Source organism: Chaetodon trifascialis, chromosome 14 (genome assembly GCF_039877785.1).
Source record: "Chaetodon trifascialis isolate fChaTrf1 chromosome 14, fChaTrf1.hap1, whole genome shotgun sequence".
Classification (NCBI taxonomy): domain Eukaryota; kingdom Metazoa; phylum Chordata; class Actinopteri; order Chaetodontiformes; family Chaetodontidae; genus Chaetodon; species Chaetodon trifascialis.
Window position 1 is genome coordinate 19,004,220 of NC_092069.1, and position 17,674 is coordinate 19,021,893.

Here is a 17,674-nt window from a genome sequence, read left to right on the forward strand (position 1 = left end):
CCATGTCTAAGTAGAACAATACGTACAATATACAATCATGCTGAGTGGCTGATAGCAGTTGTGATTTTGAAGACCTAATTTCATTCTACCAATAGTAGAATTATGCTAATTTCCAAATCATGGCCACTGAGTTACTTGTTATTCAATGTTTTTTGTTTTCTTGTTTATATAACTTGTTGTTGCTTTGCTCACTCTGTTGTAAATGCTGATTAGGTGCTAAGGAGGAGTTGATTTCTAGTCACAAGGCAGCGCTGCAGGAGAAAGAGCAGCAAGCACTCCATCTAGAGGAGAGGGAGCAGCAACTGCAGCAAGAGGTGAGCTCACTCATGCACATTATCATGGAGCTAAACCGGCATTTATTTCTTATATCAATACACAGATTGTTCCTTTAATTAACAGAACTTAATATAATTTTTGTGTCATTTTGTAGACGTTTCAGGCCTGTATATAAAACAATAGAAAACTTACGGTTTGTCTTCTCTGTGAACCAGGTTTTGCGCCTGCAGGAGGAGAAGGCCCAGCTAAAACAGAGCTCAGAACAAGAAGTCGGTCAGCTGTGGACCCAGCTGGAGAGCATGAGGACGAGTCGCCAAGAGCTGGGAGGTGAGATTGATTCACCAGCCTGGAACCTGACAGTTCTGTGTATTCATTTACTGTATTTATTTTGATACTCACAGTTCAGATATTCAGAATTAAACAAAAGTACAAGTTATATAAAACAATGGCTGTTGTCTGTGGTGTGATATGACACAGAGGAGAAGAAAACTGCGCTCAGACATCCCCTGCATGTGTATGTATCCAGTTTCTGTGTTCTCACGTTTTTCTGTCTCTGTTTTCTTGCAGAGCTGAAGGAACAGCTGCTCGCTCGCTCATCTCGTGTTGATGACATTGAGCGCCTGAAGGCGGAGTTTAATGATCAAAAGCGGGAAATCAAGGAGCAGAATGAGGCTGAGCTAGAAAGCCTGAGGAGGTACAAGAGTACAAACAGTCACGGAGGCACAGACACACACAGTCTTGATGCATTTATTCTCAAAAAAGTCTTAACCTCCATCGTCTGTCCTTGCACCTTTATTGAATTTCCTCTTCCTACCCTTTTACCGACCCCCCGCAAATCATACATGCTTTACCTCCTTTAGGTACTTTGAGCAGCGATTGCGGGTTACAGAGGAGAACCACAGAGAGGAAATTGCTCTGCTCCAGCTGAGGCTGGTGGAAGGTGCCTTGGAGGAATCTGTGCTTAAAACCGCAGATGACAGGTATGCCTGTGGGTCTAAATGTAAGACCAGATACACATGCTACAAACTTGGATAAAAATCTCCTGCTGTCACTGCCTTTGGTCTCTGTTTCAGTTTCATATCCCAAAGCCAAGCTGAAGACGAAAAAGATCACGTGCCCTCTGATACTGCCCTCAAACCGGAGAAACACAAGGTGCACATATATTATGAAATTGAGTGTTTAAGACATTTTGAAGACTTGCTGTCATGACATAAATTTCTGCACATTTCGCTGCATTAGTTTTGTGATCTTGATCATAAGGTGCTTGAGAGTTTGCGCCTTCAGCTGGAGGAGAAACACACAATGGAGCTTGCCAATCTGCGCTCTTCTATGGCTCTTTCCTTTAAGGAAGAGCTGCAACAGGTCAGTTCTTCAATCTTTAATGCCTCCATTTCCACAAAAACAGAATAAGAGGCAAATATCAGGTTGTTGTCACATAGTGCACTTAGGCTTGTTATGTGTGTTCAGAACTACTTCATAAGACAAAATAGTTGTATCAAGACTGAAAAACAGCTAGAGTGAGTTCAAACCCTGTCTTCTTTATCACCTCCAAACAGCTGGCCAATCACTGTGTGAACAGGGTGCAATTTTACTGTCCCAGGAGCAGTTCTCAATGGGAGTATACTGGTGCCTTAAACTCTCTGAATTACGTGTTTTGATGTCATTACCTGTGCATTAGGTGCGCTCAGACCTCACTGACCACTACTATGAAGAGCTGCAGGAGATAAAGACTCGACATGCACTGGAGCTGGAGCAACTCCGAGCCAAACTTTCTGACTGTCACTTACAAGGTACTCCACAGATACAGATCATAAAATACAAACCTATGCCATTTGGCTTTGAGGAGCTGCTACAGTTTAATAACTGCTCAAATGTCTTTTTGACAGATCTTACCAGAGTTCATTTGGAGGCAGCAAGGCAGGTTGAGGTGAGAACGGATAATCAGATAATCTGTACAACAAGTTACCCACTGAGATTATGGAGTGAAATGTGATGCAAGATTATGGTCATTTTAATTAGGTGGAGGTGGAACAGAGGACGTGGTGTCACACTGAGGAGCTACAGACAAGGATGACCATCATCCACACCCTGGAGAACAGACTGGCTGCCTTGAGTAACCAACATGATGCAGAAATGCAAGGGAACACACAAAAGGTACATATACGTACATGCATCCTAAAAGGGTAAAAATATCCCAATAAACAAAAACAAAGATTTACAGGTACAGTATGGGAGTTTCAAACCAAGTTACTTACAAGTTCTTGCCAACTCCCACAGTTGAAACAGGACTTTGCTGGGGAGCTTAGCACACTTGAGGAAGCTCTTAAACAGGAGAGGGAGCATGCGCAGGATGAGATGAAGAGGCTGAGAGAGGAGCTCCAAGAGAAGTACAAGGCTGATCTCGCTGCCCTGAGGACTGACCTTGACAGAGACATGGAGAAGGAGAGGACAGGCCTTGATAAAGCGCTTCAGGAGGAGAAGGAGAAGTTAAGGTCTCTGCAGGCTGCTCTGGACAACGATGACAGTAAGATCATTTTTCAAGACTCACATGGGTTCTGAACTCTTGCCTCCAATCAGATCAGCAGTTTTGGGAAGGAAAGTGTTGAAGCAGTGGTTCTCCAGTAGCTTGTAATGTGTGGGGTTTGTCTTTTAGGCCCACAGGTCCTATTAGTGAGGCAGAGACTGGAGGCCCAGCATGGCAGTGAGCTGCAAAAGGCAAAGAGCTGCATGGCAACAGAAATCAAGGAGCTCACTGCTCTCCTCCAGGAGCAGGGTGAGGAGCGGCTACGCCAAGCCCAAAAGAGGTGAGCTATATTGAGGCTGAAGGTCCTTAAGGGGCTGCGTCCACCAAAGCGTTATTTCCCAGCTGAAAATGCTGTGTTTTTCAGAAGATGGCCAGCTGGGAGTGCTCTGGCGAGGCACCATTTTCTCAGCTGAGACACTTTGCTGAGACACAGTTAATTTATATGTTGCAAGTATCTCATTTTGCAAATTGTTTGTGTGGTTTCATGAAATTTTTGTGGGCGAGGAAACATCTCAGCGAGTAGCATTGTTTGGTTGAAGAGCTGAAGCTGGATGGAGCACGGTTCAAGGAGTGCTTTCATACAAGCAGGACACAGTTTTAAGTGTGCCTCTGTTTGTTCTGCACCTCCTCCATTGTGATTGGACCACTGAGTAAAAAGTGAGTGATGAGTGCAGCGTTTTACCAAAAGCAGAACATGTTTCAGCTCTCAGTGTCCAGAAAAAAAGCCCAGCTCTCAGCACAGAATAGATGCTCAGAACATTGTCACGCTGCAGGTGTTTGTAGCATACTGTAAAAATGTGGTGCTCACACTGCAAATGATTAAAAAAAAAAATACGCTGACTCAAGAAAAACACAGCCGCAATGTCTTGATTGTAGCTTGAGGTCGTGTTTGTTTTGTTACATTACACAAGTTTGGTTTTTCAAACACCTGAAGAGGTGCAGATGGGTAATAGGGCTGTGACTACAGATTATTACCTTAAAATGTATCTCTTTTGAGGTGTATGACATAAAATGTAAAAATAAACAGTGAAAATGCCCTTCAGACTTTCCAAAATGGCATAATGGTTGTATTTGTGAGAAAAGGTGTTCATTCAATTTCCATTAAAACTGAGCAAATCTCATGTTTGAGAAACTATTAGCCCATCACATTTAATTTTCTTTTGATTGCTTAATAGCTCCAGCAGTGTAGGTTATAATAAACAATGGAAAAACGGTTCACAACGGTCACCTTTTTAAAATTACTGTGACAATTATTGTCAGTTTCATTTTGAGGACCCTTGAAAATGCTTTGTTTTTAACAATTGGGATACTTTTTCTTGCCAATGTGTTCAGCTTCCAGGAGGAAAAAGCAGTGTTGGAGCAGAGTTTGGCCCAAAAATATGAAATCTCTCTGGCAGAGCTGAAGAACAAACATGAAACTGAGCTGGAACACGAGAGAGCAGCACTACTGAACAAACACTCCCAAGAGATGGACGCGCTCAACGCCAAACACAAAGCACAGCTAGACGCACTCAGTGCCAGTCACAGGGATCAGCTTGCAGCTCTGACCGTTGAGCTCGAATCCAAACACAACGCTGAGCTTGTTGCCTTGGAAGCGGCCCTGAATTCCAAACAAAAGGCAGAACTTGAAAGTCTGGAGGTCGTCTTTCAGGAGACCAATCAGGCTCAGCTGGAAGCTCTGGAAGCTGAGTTATCTCGCAAACACCAGGAAGACCGGGATGAACTGGAAAAGAGGATGCTGGGTAACATGGACACTCTGGAGGCTACATACCTGAAGGAAGTGCACGTAAGAACTCACAATTCTTAAAGTGAAACGTAATGTCAAGCTTCATGTTAGCAATGTTTGAAGTTCTTCAGTTGTTTCTCAGTTTGTAAGTACTTCTGAACGCCTCTTTACTTTCAATCTCAGACACTGCGTGATGAAATGGTGCAACTTGACGAGAGGCACCGTCAAGACCTGAATCGCCAGAAGTCTGAACACAAGCTGACGATGGAGCGCCACGCCGCAGAGCAGCTGTCCGTCAGGGAGGATCTGAGGAAAGAGCTGGCTCAGGTGCACATCGAGAAGTTCAGTGCCATGGCAGCAGAGCTCAGCCTTGTTCACAAGGTCAGGAATGAAGATGGTCGGTCAACCTCTGGCTGACGTCTGGCATACAGTCATTGAAGTATCACTCAGTCAGTAAGAAAAAGTGCAGGTAATTGACAACTTTTCTGAAATACATCTTTCCATGATTTGTTTTTACAGACTGAGCTAGCTGCTCAAAAAGAGGCCTTAGATACTGAACACTGCAGAGCTCTGGAGACCCTGAAGAAGCAGGTACAGTCACTCTTTAAGTCTAAATTTTACACTGGATGTAATGTTAATGCAATATCAGCACATATAATTGCATGAAATGAAGTCTACATGTTGACATAAATGGAAAATATTTATTTAATTGAATGTCTTTACAGTCAGTTTGTTGTCAGAGAAAAGTAGTACATCATCCTGTCAGATCTGCAGTTGTTATAGTTGTTATATTATAATAATTCACTGGATTTATTGAAAACAGTCTGGTTATTGTATTTGTAAGTTGTTTAACAATTGACTTTCTAGAAATGTATCATCATATGTATTGTTACTGCAATGTAAAGAGGCATCACGTTACAGCCGAGGCGTTAATACATTTAACAAATCAGTTTCCTCAAATGTGTGAATCTTGGATGTAAGTAGTTTTGATGTTGTGTAAATGTTCATTAAGATTTAATTTGTCTTTGCACTCTGGGCTCTCTCAGGTTTTAGACCTTGAGCAGCAACACAGCGCCGCTCTGCAGGAGCTCTCGCGTACCTACGCTGCTGAGAAAGAGCAACTCGTCGAACAACACCAACTCCAGCTGCAGGTTTGTCGAGCTCGCGTGTGAGAGAGAATTTGTCTTTTGCAGGGTGAATTAACATCTAATGCTCTGCCTGGCAAGTTGTTTTTAGTGTTTTTCAGTGGAGTTTTTGTCTCTGTGGCTCTTACAGGCCATTAGAGAAGGGGATTACACAGAGTTATTGTTCATCCTTTATAATGGGGTATTTGTGCACAGAGGCAGTATTTGGATTTTTTTCTGAGAAGCACTGTGAGTGTGACCATTGGACCAACTGAATGCATTTTCCTACTTTGAGACTCAACTCCACCAAAATTAAAACACATCACACTAGCACGCCATGCTTCAGTCACCAAACGTTTTCAGCTACCTTGCCTTCATCAAGCTGGTGCCTGAGGATGCTTCGGGTTTCCTTGTAGACAACACATTGATGTGTTAGGCAAGATAGCTGTCAATGTATGATGTATAATGTTTAGGTGGAACTGAAGACAAACATGTTTCTGCTTTAGGAGTTGAGGGGCGTCTCTGCGCGAGAATTGGAGGCATGTCGCAGGGAGCTTGAGGAGGAGTCGTCAAGGCAACGTCAGCACTTCCTAGAAGAGGTGGAGCTCCTCAAAGTCCAATCAGAGGAGAGACTGCAGGACAGGATTAATCAACTGAAGGTAGAAAAAAGACGTTTAGGAGCAATGAGGAAAAAGATGAGTGTAGATAGCTTTGAGGCATCCTTTTCCGAAAGATCTTTAATAGTTATATGCCATCAAGGCGGCCATGTTGCCTCCATGGACTTGTTCATTATATGTGGAAAATATGATAAAGATCTTTCCCATTTTATTTTAAGTGGTGTGTTTATTTGACTTAGTGGCTGTTTGAAACATCATTATGTAATAGCTGTGGATTATTGAGAGCTGTAGTATGTGTGTGTGTGTGTGTGTGTGTTGTGCCATTGCCCTCTCTAAGCTCCAGCTGCACCAGTTCATTCCTAGGGATGGCTCTTTCTCTTGGATTCTGTCCCACTGGGAATTATTCAAACCCAGTTTCTGCATAATCCCGCCATCATATATGGAGAAGTGTTCTTGTCCGTCTGTCTCTGTTCTCTGAATCTGCTGGGCTGTGCATGTGTTTGTGTCGCTCGTATCTGAACAGTGGCTAAATGGATGGATCTAAGCTTTTTATCCTCTGATGCAGAAGGTTTTAAGGCTGAAGGTACTTTTTTTTCAGACGTTTGGCATTTGACCATCTGAAATGTGCAAGCCAGTAGCCTGCATAAGCCAGTGAGACATGGTCAGAGATCCCTTTAGCTGAGGGACAAATAAAGCTACACTGTACTGAGGCTTTTTAAGATGGTGAACTGCAACTTTAACTTGATGTACCGGCATCGCTGCTTTCTTTGAAGACGGAGTTTGAAGAGCAGAAGCAGGCGGAGCTTGAGGACTTGAGGCGGAGCTTCACGTCTGAACAGGAGGAGAAGGAGCGGAGCTACACTGGAAAAATGAGCCAGCTCACTGCCCAGCTGCAGCAGCTTGATGCTGTGGTGGCCCAGGTATGAGACAGACAAACACACACATAAACTCCCTACCTTTTCCAGTGCTTTTTACAGGTTTTACATTATTAATTGTTCAAGTGCAATTGAAAATCTTGACAAAGGCAACACCTGTAGCTTCACTTTGCTGAGAAAAAGGTGTTGTGTCATGGGTGCTGCGGTTCAAAATTGATGAGATGAAACAGAAGTTGTTCTGAGCTACAGTAGAAACTGAAGGCCAGTGGACAGTACGAGGTCTGGGAGGGAAATTATAGCAATGGCATAACAGCCATAGGCTAGATTTCCCTTGCATAGGATTACATTTTGTTAAAGAGATTAACATATCAATGAATCACCACACTAATCTGGTGTGTGTTTGTGTGTGTTTGTCATGCTCTCTGGCAGATGAATGATCATGAAATTATACAGACTTCAAACGGCAGAATAACATGGATTCATACACATTTCTGTCTCTGTCTGTTCATTTTTATGTGCTCCAGTGATTTGTAGAGCAGGCAGGATATAATCAAAGCTTCATTTTGTCTGTTGGTTGTTGTGGAGATGTGAAGTGCACTGAAACTTTTACGTTAATCGTTTACTGTTGCCTGAGTTATTAACAAGTCACTACACCCCCTAAAGATTAAATTTCTGTTTCCAAAAAACAGTTTTTGACTGCACAGGACTCAGTTAATAAATACATCTTATATCTTGGAGGCAAATTCAGCATAAATGTGCTTAATACATGGATATACTTGTTTCCTTGACATCTGCCCGGCTTGGTAGTGAGATATTAACACACGCACACCCATGTGGTTAGCAAAGAGAGGCTTAAGAGAGGCTGGGAGGGTGCTGTTGTCACGGCAACAGCATTGTTTTGTTGAGGCAGGCGGCTGCATCAGATGTGTTTGATGGGATGGAAACAGGAGGGAGAGGGAAAAAGAGAGGGAAGCCGTGGTGAAAGGAGAGGCAGAGAGCGAGAGGTAAGACGAATCACTGGAGCCATGGAGGAAAACTCTGATCAATACAGAAAGTGCAGCAAAGGATGTGTTTCTTGTCTTGCAGTGGTATATAATATGTATTGAATGTATTTTGGGTAGAGATAGTGGTTGTTACCTTTGGGTAAGGTGTATTGGTTTTGCTTTCTCTTCTCTTTTGTCAGGCTCGTGGGATGTTGGTGGCCATGTGATTTTGTTTGTTCTCTTGTGATAATATTTGATGCTTTTTGAACAAACAATGAGCTGGCAGTGAAATGTTCATTTAACTAATTTAGTTAAAGTTTAATTTCTTGTCATAATTAGGCTTAAATATGTTTCTACTCTCTCTGGCTCTCAGTTTCTCACATTGGTACTTTTTAAAGAAGTCATAGCACAGGTGGGAGAGGGGCGCTTAGTAGGTTTGATAAAGTGGTTGAATTAACAAGCTGTCTCTGTCTTTTTTTTTCCAGCTGCAAGCAGAAGTTGGCTGTCTGCAGGGAGAGTTGAAGGGGAAGCGTGCAGAGATGGAGACTTTGGACACTCTCCTACAACGAAGGGAGCGAGAGAGTCAGGAGGGAGGCAACCTTCTGAAGATGCTCACCGATGACTTACACATGGCTAAAGAGGAAAAGTAAGTGCAAAAGTACTGCAAGTAACCTGGAAATTTTCATGTTTCCGAACTTCTTTTTTGATTTAAATGTAAAAAAAAAAAGAAAGAAAAAGAAATGGGACACCAGTGTGCAAAATGTAGCAAGTAATTAGTCTCCCATCATAGTTATGTTCTGCTTTGCTTGGCATATGAATCTCTGATGTGCCTTTTCTGTTTTCCCCCAGACATAAACTTGACCAGGCCAATGAAAAGCTGAGGAAGGTGTTGATTGAGATGGTTCGCAGCACCATCGCAACCGAAGAGCTGATTGGACAAAAGATCAGTGCCAGAACCAAAACACCTGAGCAGGCTACCCTACAGAGGAGCTCAACAGGGAACAAAGATGCACAAGAATCAGGTCTGTTGGTGTCTGATTCATTCTGAAGTTGCAGGACATGTTATGCTTGGGAAAGTTTACCAAGCTGTTTTATGAAGGTTTTACAATTTAACTGTTTGCATCAGTGTAACAATTAATTTTGACTTTTTGTAGGTATTTCAGTTGCAGACGTGTCTTCAGATGACCTGGAGCTGACCCATCTGCTCTGTGAGAGCCTTCTGGTTTCAGATTCTCAGCTCAATCCTGGGGGAGAAGAAGCAGCTCTGAGTGCCTGCAGCAGACTGCGTCACACTGTCGGCACACTGCTAGAGCTGCTCAGCCAAGCCAACACACAGGTGAAAGATGTGTAGACTAGATATTTCAACAATCCACACAAAAACCTTGTTTTGAATTGCTCTTTTCCTTATTTTTTTGTACTTTAAGCTGCATAGTAATGATGGGTTTCTCGATTTTTCTCCAGCTGGAACAGACTCATGATGTCCACCTTTCTCTGGAGAAAAAGTTCTCTCAGGGCAGAGAAGACTCGGCCCATCTCCTTGAGCAACACAAGCTCCTATTGGAACAGCTCGACCAGGAGGCGAAGCTGAAGAGTCAGCTCCAGCTGGAGCTCCACAAGACAGAGGGTGAGCGCTGTATCCTCGCTTGCTCTGCTTCACTTGACTCATGCTGCCAAGTTACAGCAGTTAATCCACTGACTGTTAATACGCCTTACTCCTCTGCCTATGCTCCAATTTCACCACTTGCACTCAAGTTTAAACCGAACTCATTTATGCTGCTGAGCATGAGAATCTCAAGCAGTGTGTTTTGTTTTCACATAAACTTTTTGACTTTGCATGCCTTCAGGCCTTCTGGATGGCTATGTGGCTGAGAAGGCGGTCCTAGAGGAGTCCCTGCAGCAGAAGGAGGCACAAGAGGAGAGACTAGTGGAGGAGCTGGAGGGCCTGAGGGTGAAGCTGCACCAGGTGCAGGGCCTTTCCGCCGAGCTGGAGAGCCTCAGACTGAAGCATCAGGAGCTCAGCGAGGAGCATGCGCTTCTCCTGCGCCAGAAGGAGCATCTCTCCACTGGCCTCGGAGAGAGAGAGAAAGGTGAGCGGAGCGAGCGCAAAATCATGAAATGGGCGTCTCTGTCTGCATAAAATGTTACACGACCTCTTTAGTGAGCTTGACCACACACTTACATGATGTCTGTGCTCAGATGTGTCTTCTCTCCATAGGCCAATGGCTCAATTTAGATCCTGATGCAGGTTTGTGGGTCAGAGTGGCGTATGAGTGTGTGTGATGGGGGGTGGGGATGAATAAGCAGTATATTTGCAGTGCTGTGTGACATTGCTGTTTGTAACACTACCATTGCCAGTAGTTTGTAGCAAAGCCTCTTGGAGTGCTGTGTCTCTTTCTCTCTTAAACAAAGGGAGAATGCATTCAGTGTCATTTCAGGAGGAGGGGGACAGTATGTGTAACAGCTGTGTATATTTAACTCCTCTCTTATATTTACTTGAAATTCTTTGTGTGTGTGTGTGTGTGTGTGTGTGTGTGTGTGTGTGTGTGTGTGTGTGTGTGTGTGTGTGTGTGTGTGTGTGTGTGTGTGTGTGTGTGTGTGTGTGTGTGTGTGTGTGTGTGTGTGTGTGTGTGTGTGTGTGTACATGCAACAATTGCCCTAACCTTCCTCTTTTCTTTTTCAAGCTCTCCTGGAAGAGACGGAGCGTCTGGCCAAGGATAGGCTGGACCTGCAGCGGCAGGCAGAGAAGGACCACAGCTCTCTGTCCCTGCGCCTCAGGGCCCTGGAGAGAGAGCTAGACGAGCAGGAAACAAAGGGCCTGGAGACAGAGCAACACCACAAGACCCACACTGAAGACCTGAACCAGCAGATCCAAGCCCTGGAGAAACAGCTGAAACACGACCGGCAGTTTATAGAAGTGAGTTTTTACACCTCGACAGCCTTATCTGACAGTCACAGGCAATTTCTTATTTTGCTTCTTAATGCACAGTGGGCACAATCTTTCACATAATTTGTTTTTTGCGTATAGGAGCAGGCTGTAGAGCGCGAACACGAGAGAGACGAGTTCCAGCAGGAGATCCGAAGGCTGGAGTTGCAACTCAAGCAGACAGCCAGTGCGGATAACAAAGGACACAGGGTGAGGCCTGTTTATTTGATAGCAAGTGTATGCATCTGTTAAGATAATATTTGTCAACAGGACAATATCATACAAAATGCTCCTAATTCTGGATAAAGATAATAAAAGGGCCTTGCATTTGCAGTGTGTGTGCTTTGATGTGTTTTTGTGATTTGAGTCTAATGCACCGCTGATGGGATTATGAACCATTTAACTGACGTGTATTTAGTAGTACTCACAGAGGTTGAAGTGATGAATGCGTTGTCTGTTTGCCGACGAGCCTGACTTTTGCCATGTGTTTATCCCCGTGCTGATCGGATTGCTGTAGTTTGAGGACTTGGTTCTGCAGGTATGAAATCTAGCTGTAGCATACTTCTACTAGCTCCTCTGACTCTTTGCATGGTGTGTATCGTACTTCATTATTTCTGTGCAGTCATCCATAGATTAATACTCTGTGCTTATATTTGATTGTCAGACATTCTACATTTATTCCCATTTCATCGTCCATTTGCTAACATTCATTTGCTTCTGTTATGCACTTCATTTGTCTTTCCCCCTCACGTCACTGCTCTCTGGAATGGCCTAAACTTCAGTGTTCAGTACCAGTGGTTGCAGACCCGGAATGGCTTATTTATCTACAAATCATGCAATTTTCCTTTCGCAAATCCCTTCCTGATTCCTTAAAACTCTAGAAACTTGTTATCGCTAAATGTTGTCCCCTGTATGTCTCTGCAGGTGGAGAGTCTACAAACTATAATCAAAGACAAAACAGAGGACCATGCCTGCTTGCTCGCAGCCAGTCAGCAAGCCAAGCGCGATCTCGCAGAGCGTAATGAGGAGATAGACAAGCTAGCTGGACGAATCAGAGAGCTCGAGCAAGCACTGCTTAACAGCGCTGAGGGTAATAGATCTGTCAGTCAACTGGAACAAGAGCTCCACAGAGCAAAGCTGAGAGAACAGGAGCTCACACAAGTAAGAAAATGCAGACTTAACACTGTTGTGTATATATAAAGTCACTCCTAATATCAATGCGTGCAGCTGAGTGTTCTTCTTCTCATAAATGTACTCATTTTTTTTGTCAGGATAAGCAGGCACTGGAGCAGCAGCAGCTGTCTAACAGGCTCCAGATCTCCGCCCTGCAGTCCAAGCTGGATGAGACGAGGCACTGTTATCATGACAATGCGCGTGACCCCACTCAGGAGCTTAGGGATGCCCTGGACACGGCACAGCAGAGCCTGCACAGCAAAGAGCAAGAGGTCCGCATGATTCTCTGCAAAGCTGGTTTATGTAGTGACATGTTTTAGTAAAAATGTGTATGGGTATGTAGACTTAATCCACCTTCTTATGTGGGAGGACTAGAAATCTCTGAAAGTTCAGTCTTTTTGACACGGTTCAGAATGCTACAGCGCTTTGAACAGACCATTTCTGTCTTGATTTAATAAATAATCCTATGTTTATTTAGGTTGAGGGCCTGCATAGCCAACTGGACAATGTGCAGAGAGACTTGAGCGTCAAAGAAGTTGAACTAAAGCACCTCACACTTCAGCTGGAGCTACTGACGAATCAGAATTCAACTCATGTTCACGAGCTCCAAGAGAAGATTGCTGCCCTTAAGGTAAGTGCTATTGGTATCTGTTTTATTTAACTAATAAGTAAAACTTATATTTGGACATAAGTGGAAAAACAACAAGCTGTTCTTTGTGGGGAGATTTTTTTTTATTTTTGTAAAGGAGAGAGTTGCTTACAACTTGAAAACCCAGATGGATATATTTGATGAGAAGTGGACAAACTGGGTTATTTACATTGCGTCCCTCAGACTAGACATTTAAGTATACATAATAAACACATTGTACGGTGAAATTGTTAGCCTCCTATTGGTGTGTGTGTGTAATTTTATTAATCTATTTATAATCCTGCCAAAATATTTTTGTTTTTTTCTCATCCTAAAAGTTCTTCATGCTCCTATTGTATTGATTTTGCTTTGTATATAAATTTTTTCCTTACAGTCAAATTTAGCTGGTATGTATTCTTGCTTGCAGGAGAATGTGTCTGCTCTCACCATACTCAAGGAGGACAAAGAGGAGCAAAGCGAGGTGGAGGATCCAGAGGAAGAGACCCTCCCCTCAGCATTGCTCCAGGAGAAAAATCAGGAGATCGACCACCTCAACAATGAGATCCAAAGACTAGAACAGGAGTTGGAGAACACCAAGGACACCAAGGTCAGAACAAGCACACACATAATACTTGCAGACACTGCTGAAGTGCCCGTAGTTGATGAGAATGTGATGAAAAATGTAACTGTCTAATTAATTGTTTTTATCTTTCTGACAAAAAGCTTTTGGAGGCTGAGCTTGAGGATCTGCGCTCACAGGTGGAGCACCTTCAGTCTGAAATCATGAGAGTGCGTGAGGACAAACAGGAAGAAGAGGAGCGCCTTCATGAGGTTATCAGCACACTGCAGGCAGAACTCGCCACATTAGGCCCCAACCTGCATGAAGTGAGTGACTCCCAGGATGGAGACAGCATCAATCCCTCACCAGCTCCCAGCCCTGAACCTCACCACTATACTATCCAGGAACAAGAGAGGAGAGGAGGGCCGAACAGCCTGAAGCAAGAGCTCAGTTTGACTCATTCCACCTCATCTCGTCCCCTTCGATCTCATCTCAAGGCCCTTCAGAGTCAGCTGGAGATCACTTTGGCAGAGAAAGAAGGACTGGAGCGACTACTGCTCACCCAGGAGGAAGAGTACAGAGGTCACGGGGAGGAGTTCGGAAAGAGGCTGAAAGCTGAGAGGGAGAGGGCAGATGAACTCCAAGGTCTCCTCACCAACAAAGAAGCAGAGCTGGAGGAGGTCAAAGCCCAGATAGGAGAGGAGAGGGAGAAGAGGAAACTATCCGAAGAGGAGAGGGATGTTTGCAAAGTTGACGCTGAAGAGATGAGCACCCTGCAGGAGAAGAGCGCCCACCTTAGCTCTCTTATTCTGGAACTCCAAAAGAAAGAACAGGAGAACGTGAGCGAGATCCAGACTCTAAAAACAAAGGAGCAGGAGATGAAAATGGAAATGGAAGTCCTCAGAGAAACCAGCCTCACTCTTGAGAGGCAAGTCCAGGAGGTGCAAGCCGAGGTGGCAGACATGGAGGAGCTGGTTGCTGAGGAAAGGACAAAGATTAAAACCCTTGAGACTGCGAAGGGAGAGCTCTCTGCTGAGCGCGAGGCGCTGAGGAGGAGGGAGCGGCAACTCCAGGAGGAAATTGAAAGGCTCAGGCAGGAAGTGACGTCGATGACAGCTTGCATCCAGGACCTGACTGCACAGCTCAATGAGAGGGAAAGCATTCAAGAAGAGGCTCAAAAGGAAGTGCTGGTAGGTGTCAGCTTCAAGGTCTAAACACAGTCCAAGATTTAACCCAAAGATTGTTACCGACTTGTCACTTCCCAACTGAGTGATAAGATTTAAGGCAATAAATATCTAAAAAAATTAACCAAATCTAAGGTACAAATGAATTGCCTAAATTTTGATGGTATTGAAGTGTGTGTTTATATAATTGGTTTGTAAAAACATTAGTAAAACCTTAATTTTCAGTAGACACTGACTGGGCTTTAATGTGGTCAGAGGATCATGCAGATGATTCGGGTCTGTGTTTTTCCTCAGCAAATAATTCAGATAACATTGATAAACCCTGATTCAGCATTCCCCATGTCCAGACAGGAAATACTTTGCTGCAGTTTGTTGCTAGCGTACAGCTGCGCTAACGCCTGCAGGCAAGACCACATCTGTTTATAGTTAACTGCCGTAACACGTCATCACAGTGTCGATCCTGAGATGGAAGAATCTTACTAACACACAGAGGAAGTGACATTAAAATGAGGAAGCAGGAGGAAAATCTTTGTTAGCCGTTGTTTTTAAAGCTCTGATGGACTCTATATTTCATTTCTTTACGTCTTATCTCGGCAGGATGTGGTAAGAAGAAGTTGTGGTTGTTAAACAGAAAGCATGCAGGCTGTAATGCATGTCGAGCTGCTGCATGTCTCTGCAGTCTGATTTGTTTTTGACAAGTTCAGTTGTTTTTAGCAAATGTAGCCATTGTTCTAGTGTGCTAAAAAGGTGTTTAGCAGTAAGCGTAAAAGAATCAAATGTGAAACACAGCATGTACATGTGTTACTCGTTAAGTTGCTGTTTATATTGCAAACCAGTAGAAGTTTTTTTTCCAGGAAAAACTGAAAACTGAACTAAATAAAGCTAAAATATGTCCTGTGGATGCAGGGTTTCCTTAACACTAGTCTAAGAAAGGCACTATGTTGATACTAGCTGCTAAAGGCATGGTTTCTCCTCTTCACAGACCCATGCTGAGGCGACCTTGGCAAAAGCAGACGCTGCCTTGAGACAGAAGGAGGCTGAGCTCGTCATCGTGAAGGCAGCGCACCAGGCTCTGAAGGCGGAGCTGACTGCAGTGAAACAGGGTCTGTCCACCAGCACAGAAAGAGCTGAGAAACTACACGAGGAAGGACAGGTGGGAATATATATATATATATATGATGACAGAGTATCAGATATAAGTTGTGTAGCAGCAGTTTGTTGTATAGTCACTTATTTATGTCCGTCAGACCAAAGACCGTGCCCTTGTTGACCTGGAGACTGATAACCAGCGGCTGAAGGCGGAACTTCGAGGTCTACAAGAGGACCTGGCTGTTCAGGAAGAGGAACTGGCCTACCAGCAAAGAGAACTACATCAACTCAGACAACACTGTCAGCAGCAGGACACGCACACTCACCAACAAGAAAACCCACAGAAAGGTGAGGACTTAATGATGCTTCAAAAATACACTCTGCTGTTATAGTTTGAGATTCTCTTCAGTCCAATGGCGCATTCATTCAATAGTTATGCATTTTAAAGTGAAACCCCATTAGTGTGGATGCAGCCAACTCCATTGGGAACCTTCAAAACATCACAACAGAAATATGCTCTCACATTGACATTCTTCATTTTCTTCATCTGTCAGATATTACTCTCAGAGCTTTTGAGGACGGCCTGAGCGTCTCTCGTGATGAAGCCTCTCTGAGCTCTCCAGAGGTTTTAAGGAGACTCGAATGCTCCGAAGACAGAATCCCAGAGCACTTCCACACCTCTGTTCTCGGCTCCCGCCTGTCAGAGATCAGCGCTCTGAACAGCACGGGTCTGGAGCTCGCCAACGTCAAGACCTCTCCCAGGGTTGTGATGGAGTCTCCCCACTCCAGGACCATCACTCCAGATCCAGCCACACAGAGTACCCATTCCCCAGGCTCTGTGTCGGTGTCTGACAACTTCTCCATGCTCGACTCACTGGACACTGACAAAGTATGTGGTTTTCCTTACATGCTACTGTTTGTGGCATTTTTGTGAGAAGCTTTTGTTCTTTTCTTTGGCTCAGGTGTTTTTGAATATTAAGAATTTTGTAATTTTTCTTAGCTGCGTGAGTTGGAAGGACTTGACCTAACGGCACCTCCATCTCCTCTTGGCTCCACCTCCTCGTTGTCAGCACCAGAATGGGCCAGTGATGGATATGGCAGCAGTGAGTATTTCCAGTCTGATTGTTGTATCACTGTTATATGTTCAGGTTTGCAGTCAGCCAGATCAGCGTATGTCTAAAAGTGCTACATGAAGGCAACTGGACTTGTATTTAGGATGAGAGGTGAAACATATTTTTAACAAACTCAAACATTTCATGGAGTTAACATATAAAATATCACCCGACTTATCAACTTAACTCTTCTGTTCTCTCGTTTTTCCCTCAGATGTGAGTTCAGAATTGGGTGCACGGCTGAGAGTGGAGCTGGAACAGACCGAAAGGCTGGATGCTCAGTTTGTTGAGTATCTCCGCTGCAGAGGAATTAACCCCACAGTTAACACAGATAGTGCTGCGGGCAGCATGAGCTACAGTGATGACCTGTTGTCTCCTGAGCTTCAGGTAGGCCTCATTTATAATTAACAGTAATTCTATTTGACTGTAAGCCTAAATTTTACTCGATTTTGTTCTCCATCTTTCTGCAGAGTCTGTTGAAGAAAGTGTATCAGGAAAGCTGCCGAATTCTCACTTTGTCCCAACGTCGTGCCACGTCCTCAACCCAGCCTCATGTCTCAGACTTAAAGGCCTTCTCACTGAGTCAGACACAGCATCATTATGAGGATGACTCCACCCTACTGGACCACCGGGACAAATCATCCTCCAACCCTCCAATGAGCTGGCAGCAGGAGAAGAGGGCACTGCAGGAGACTGTGATTGCTCTCCGAGAGCTGCTCTGTCGAATGGCCCAGAGACATGCACAGGTGAGTTCCTGTGGATTTCAAGAGCGTTTACTATTATCTAATTGTAAGGAAATGTTTTAGATTAGTAGCATGATGCTATAATTCTGCAAATCTTTTTACATACTTCACCTCCTTTTAGGTGTACAATGAGAGAAA

At 44.1% G+C, this 17,674-nt stretch overlaps 1 protein-coding gene across 1 annotated transcript in view; it reads left to right on the top strand.

Annotated features, from left to right (window-relative positions):
* pcnt (pericentrin) overlaps nucleotides 1-17,674 on the top strand; it is a 35,429-nt gene that overhangs the window by 10,807 nt on the left and 6,948 nt on the right. The window contains exons 15-50 of the mRNA XM_070978763.1: nucleotides 214-314; nucleotides 492-603; nucleotides 844-970; nucleotides 1,137-1,256; nucleotides 1,350-1,428; nucleotides 1,537-1,638; nucleotides 1,955-2,066; nucleotides 2,163-2,203; nucleotides 2,296-2,430; nucleotides 2,554-2,800; nucleotides 2,930-3,080; nucleotides 4,133-4,586; nucleotides 4,710-4,907; nucleotides 5,046-5,117; nucleotides 5,573-5,677; nucleotides 6,157-6,309; nucleotides 7,041-7,187; nucleotides 8,611-8,771; nucleotides 8,975-9,147; nucleotides 9,280-9,461; nucleotides 9,587-9,749; nucleotides 9,970-10,212; nucleotides 10,807-11,039; nucleotides 11,151-11,258; nucleotides 11,566-11,586; nucleotides 11,973-12,209; nucleotides 12,320-12,493; nucleotides 12,700-12,852; nucleotides 13,277-13,456; nucleotides 13,573-14,598; nucleotides 15,575-15,745; nucleotides 15,840-16,029; nucleotides 16,236-16,570; nucleotides 16,682-16,784; nucleotides 17,008-17,180; nucleotides 17,264-17,539. Coding sequence (XP_070834864.1) covers nucleotides 214-314; nucleotides 492-603; nucleotides 844-970; nucleotides 1,137-1,256; nucleotides 1,350-1,428; nucleotides 1,537-1,638; nucleotides 1,955-2,066; nucleotides 2,163-2,203; nucleotides 2,296-2,430; nucleotides 2,554-2,800; nucleotides 2,930-3,080; nucleotides 4,133-4,586; nucleotides 4,710-4,907; nucleotides 5,046-5,117; nucleotides 5,573-5,677; nucleotides 6,157-6,309; nucleotides 7,041-7,187; nucleotides 8,611-8,771; nucleotides 8,975-9,147; nucleotides 9,280-9,461; nucleotides 9,587-9,749; nucleotides 9,970-10,212; nucleotides 10,807-11,039; nucleotides 11,151-11,258; nucleotides 11,566-11,586; nucleotides 11,973-12,209; nucleotides 12,320-12,493; nucleotides 12,700-12,852; nucleotides 13,277-13,456; nucleotides 13,573-14,598; nucleotides 15,575-15,745; nucleotides 15,840-16,029; nucleotides 16,236-16,570; nucleotides 16,682-16,784; nucleotides 17,008-17,180; nucleotides 17,264-17,539 — 6,758 coding nt within the window. The remainder of the gene's footprint in view (nucleotides 1-213; nucleotides 315-491; nucleotides 604-843; nucleotides 971-1,136; nucleotides 1,257-1,349; nucleotides 1,429-1,536; nucleotides 1,639-1,954; nucleotides 2,067-2,162; nucleotides 2,204-2,295; nucleotides 2,431-2,553; nucleotides 2,801-2,929; nucleotides 3,081-4,132; nucleotides 4,587-4,709; nucleotides 4,908-5,045; nucleotides 5,118-5,572; nucleotides 5,678-6,156; nucleotides 6,310-7,040; nucleotides 7,188-8,610; nucleotides 8,772-8,974; nucleotides 9,148-9,279; nucleotides 9,462-9,586; nucleotides 9,750-9,969; nucleotides 10,213-10,806; nucleotides 11,040-11,150; nucleotides 11,259-11,565; nucleotides 11,587-11,972; nucleotides 12,210-12,319; nucleotides 12,494-12,699; nucleotides 12,853-13,276; nucleotides 13,457-13,572; nucleotides 14,599-15,574; nucleotides 15,746-15,839; nucleotides 16,030-16,235; nucleotides 16,571-16,681; nucleotides 16,785-17,007; nucleotides 17,181-17,263; nucleotides 17,540-17,674) is intronic.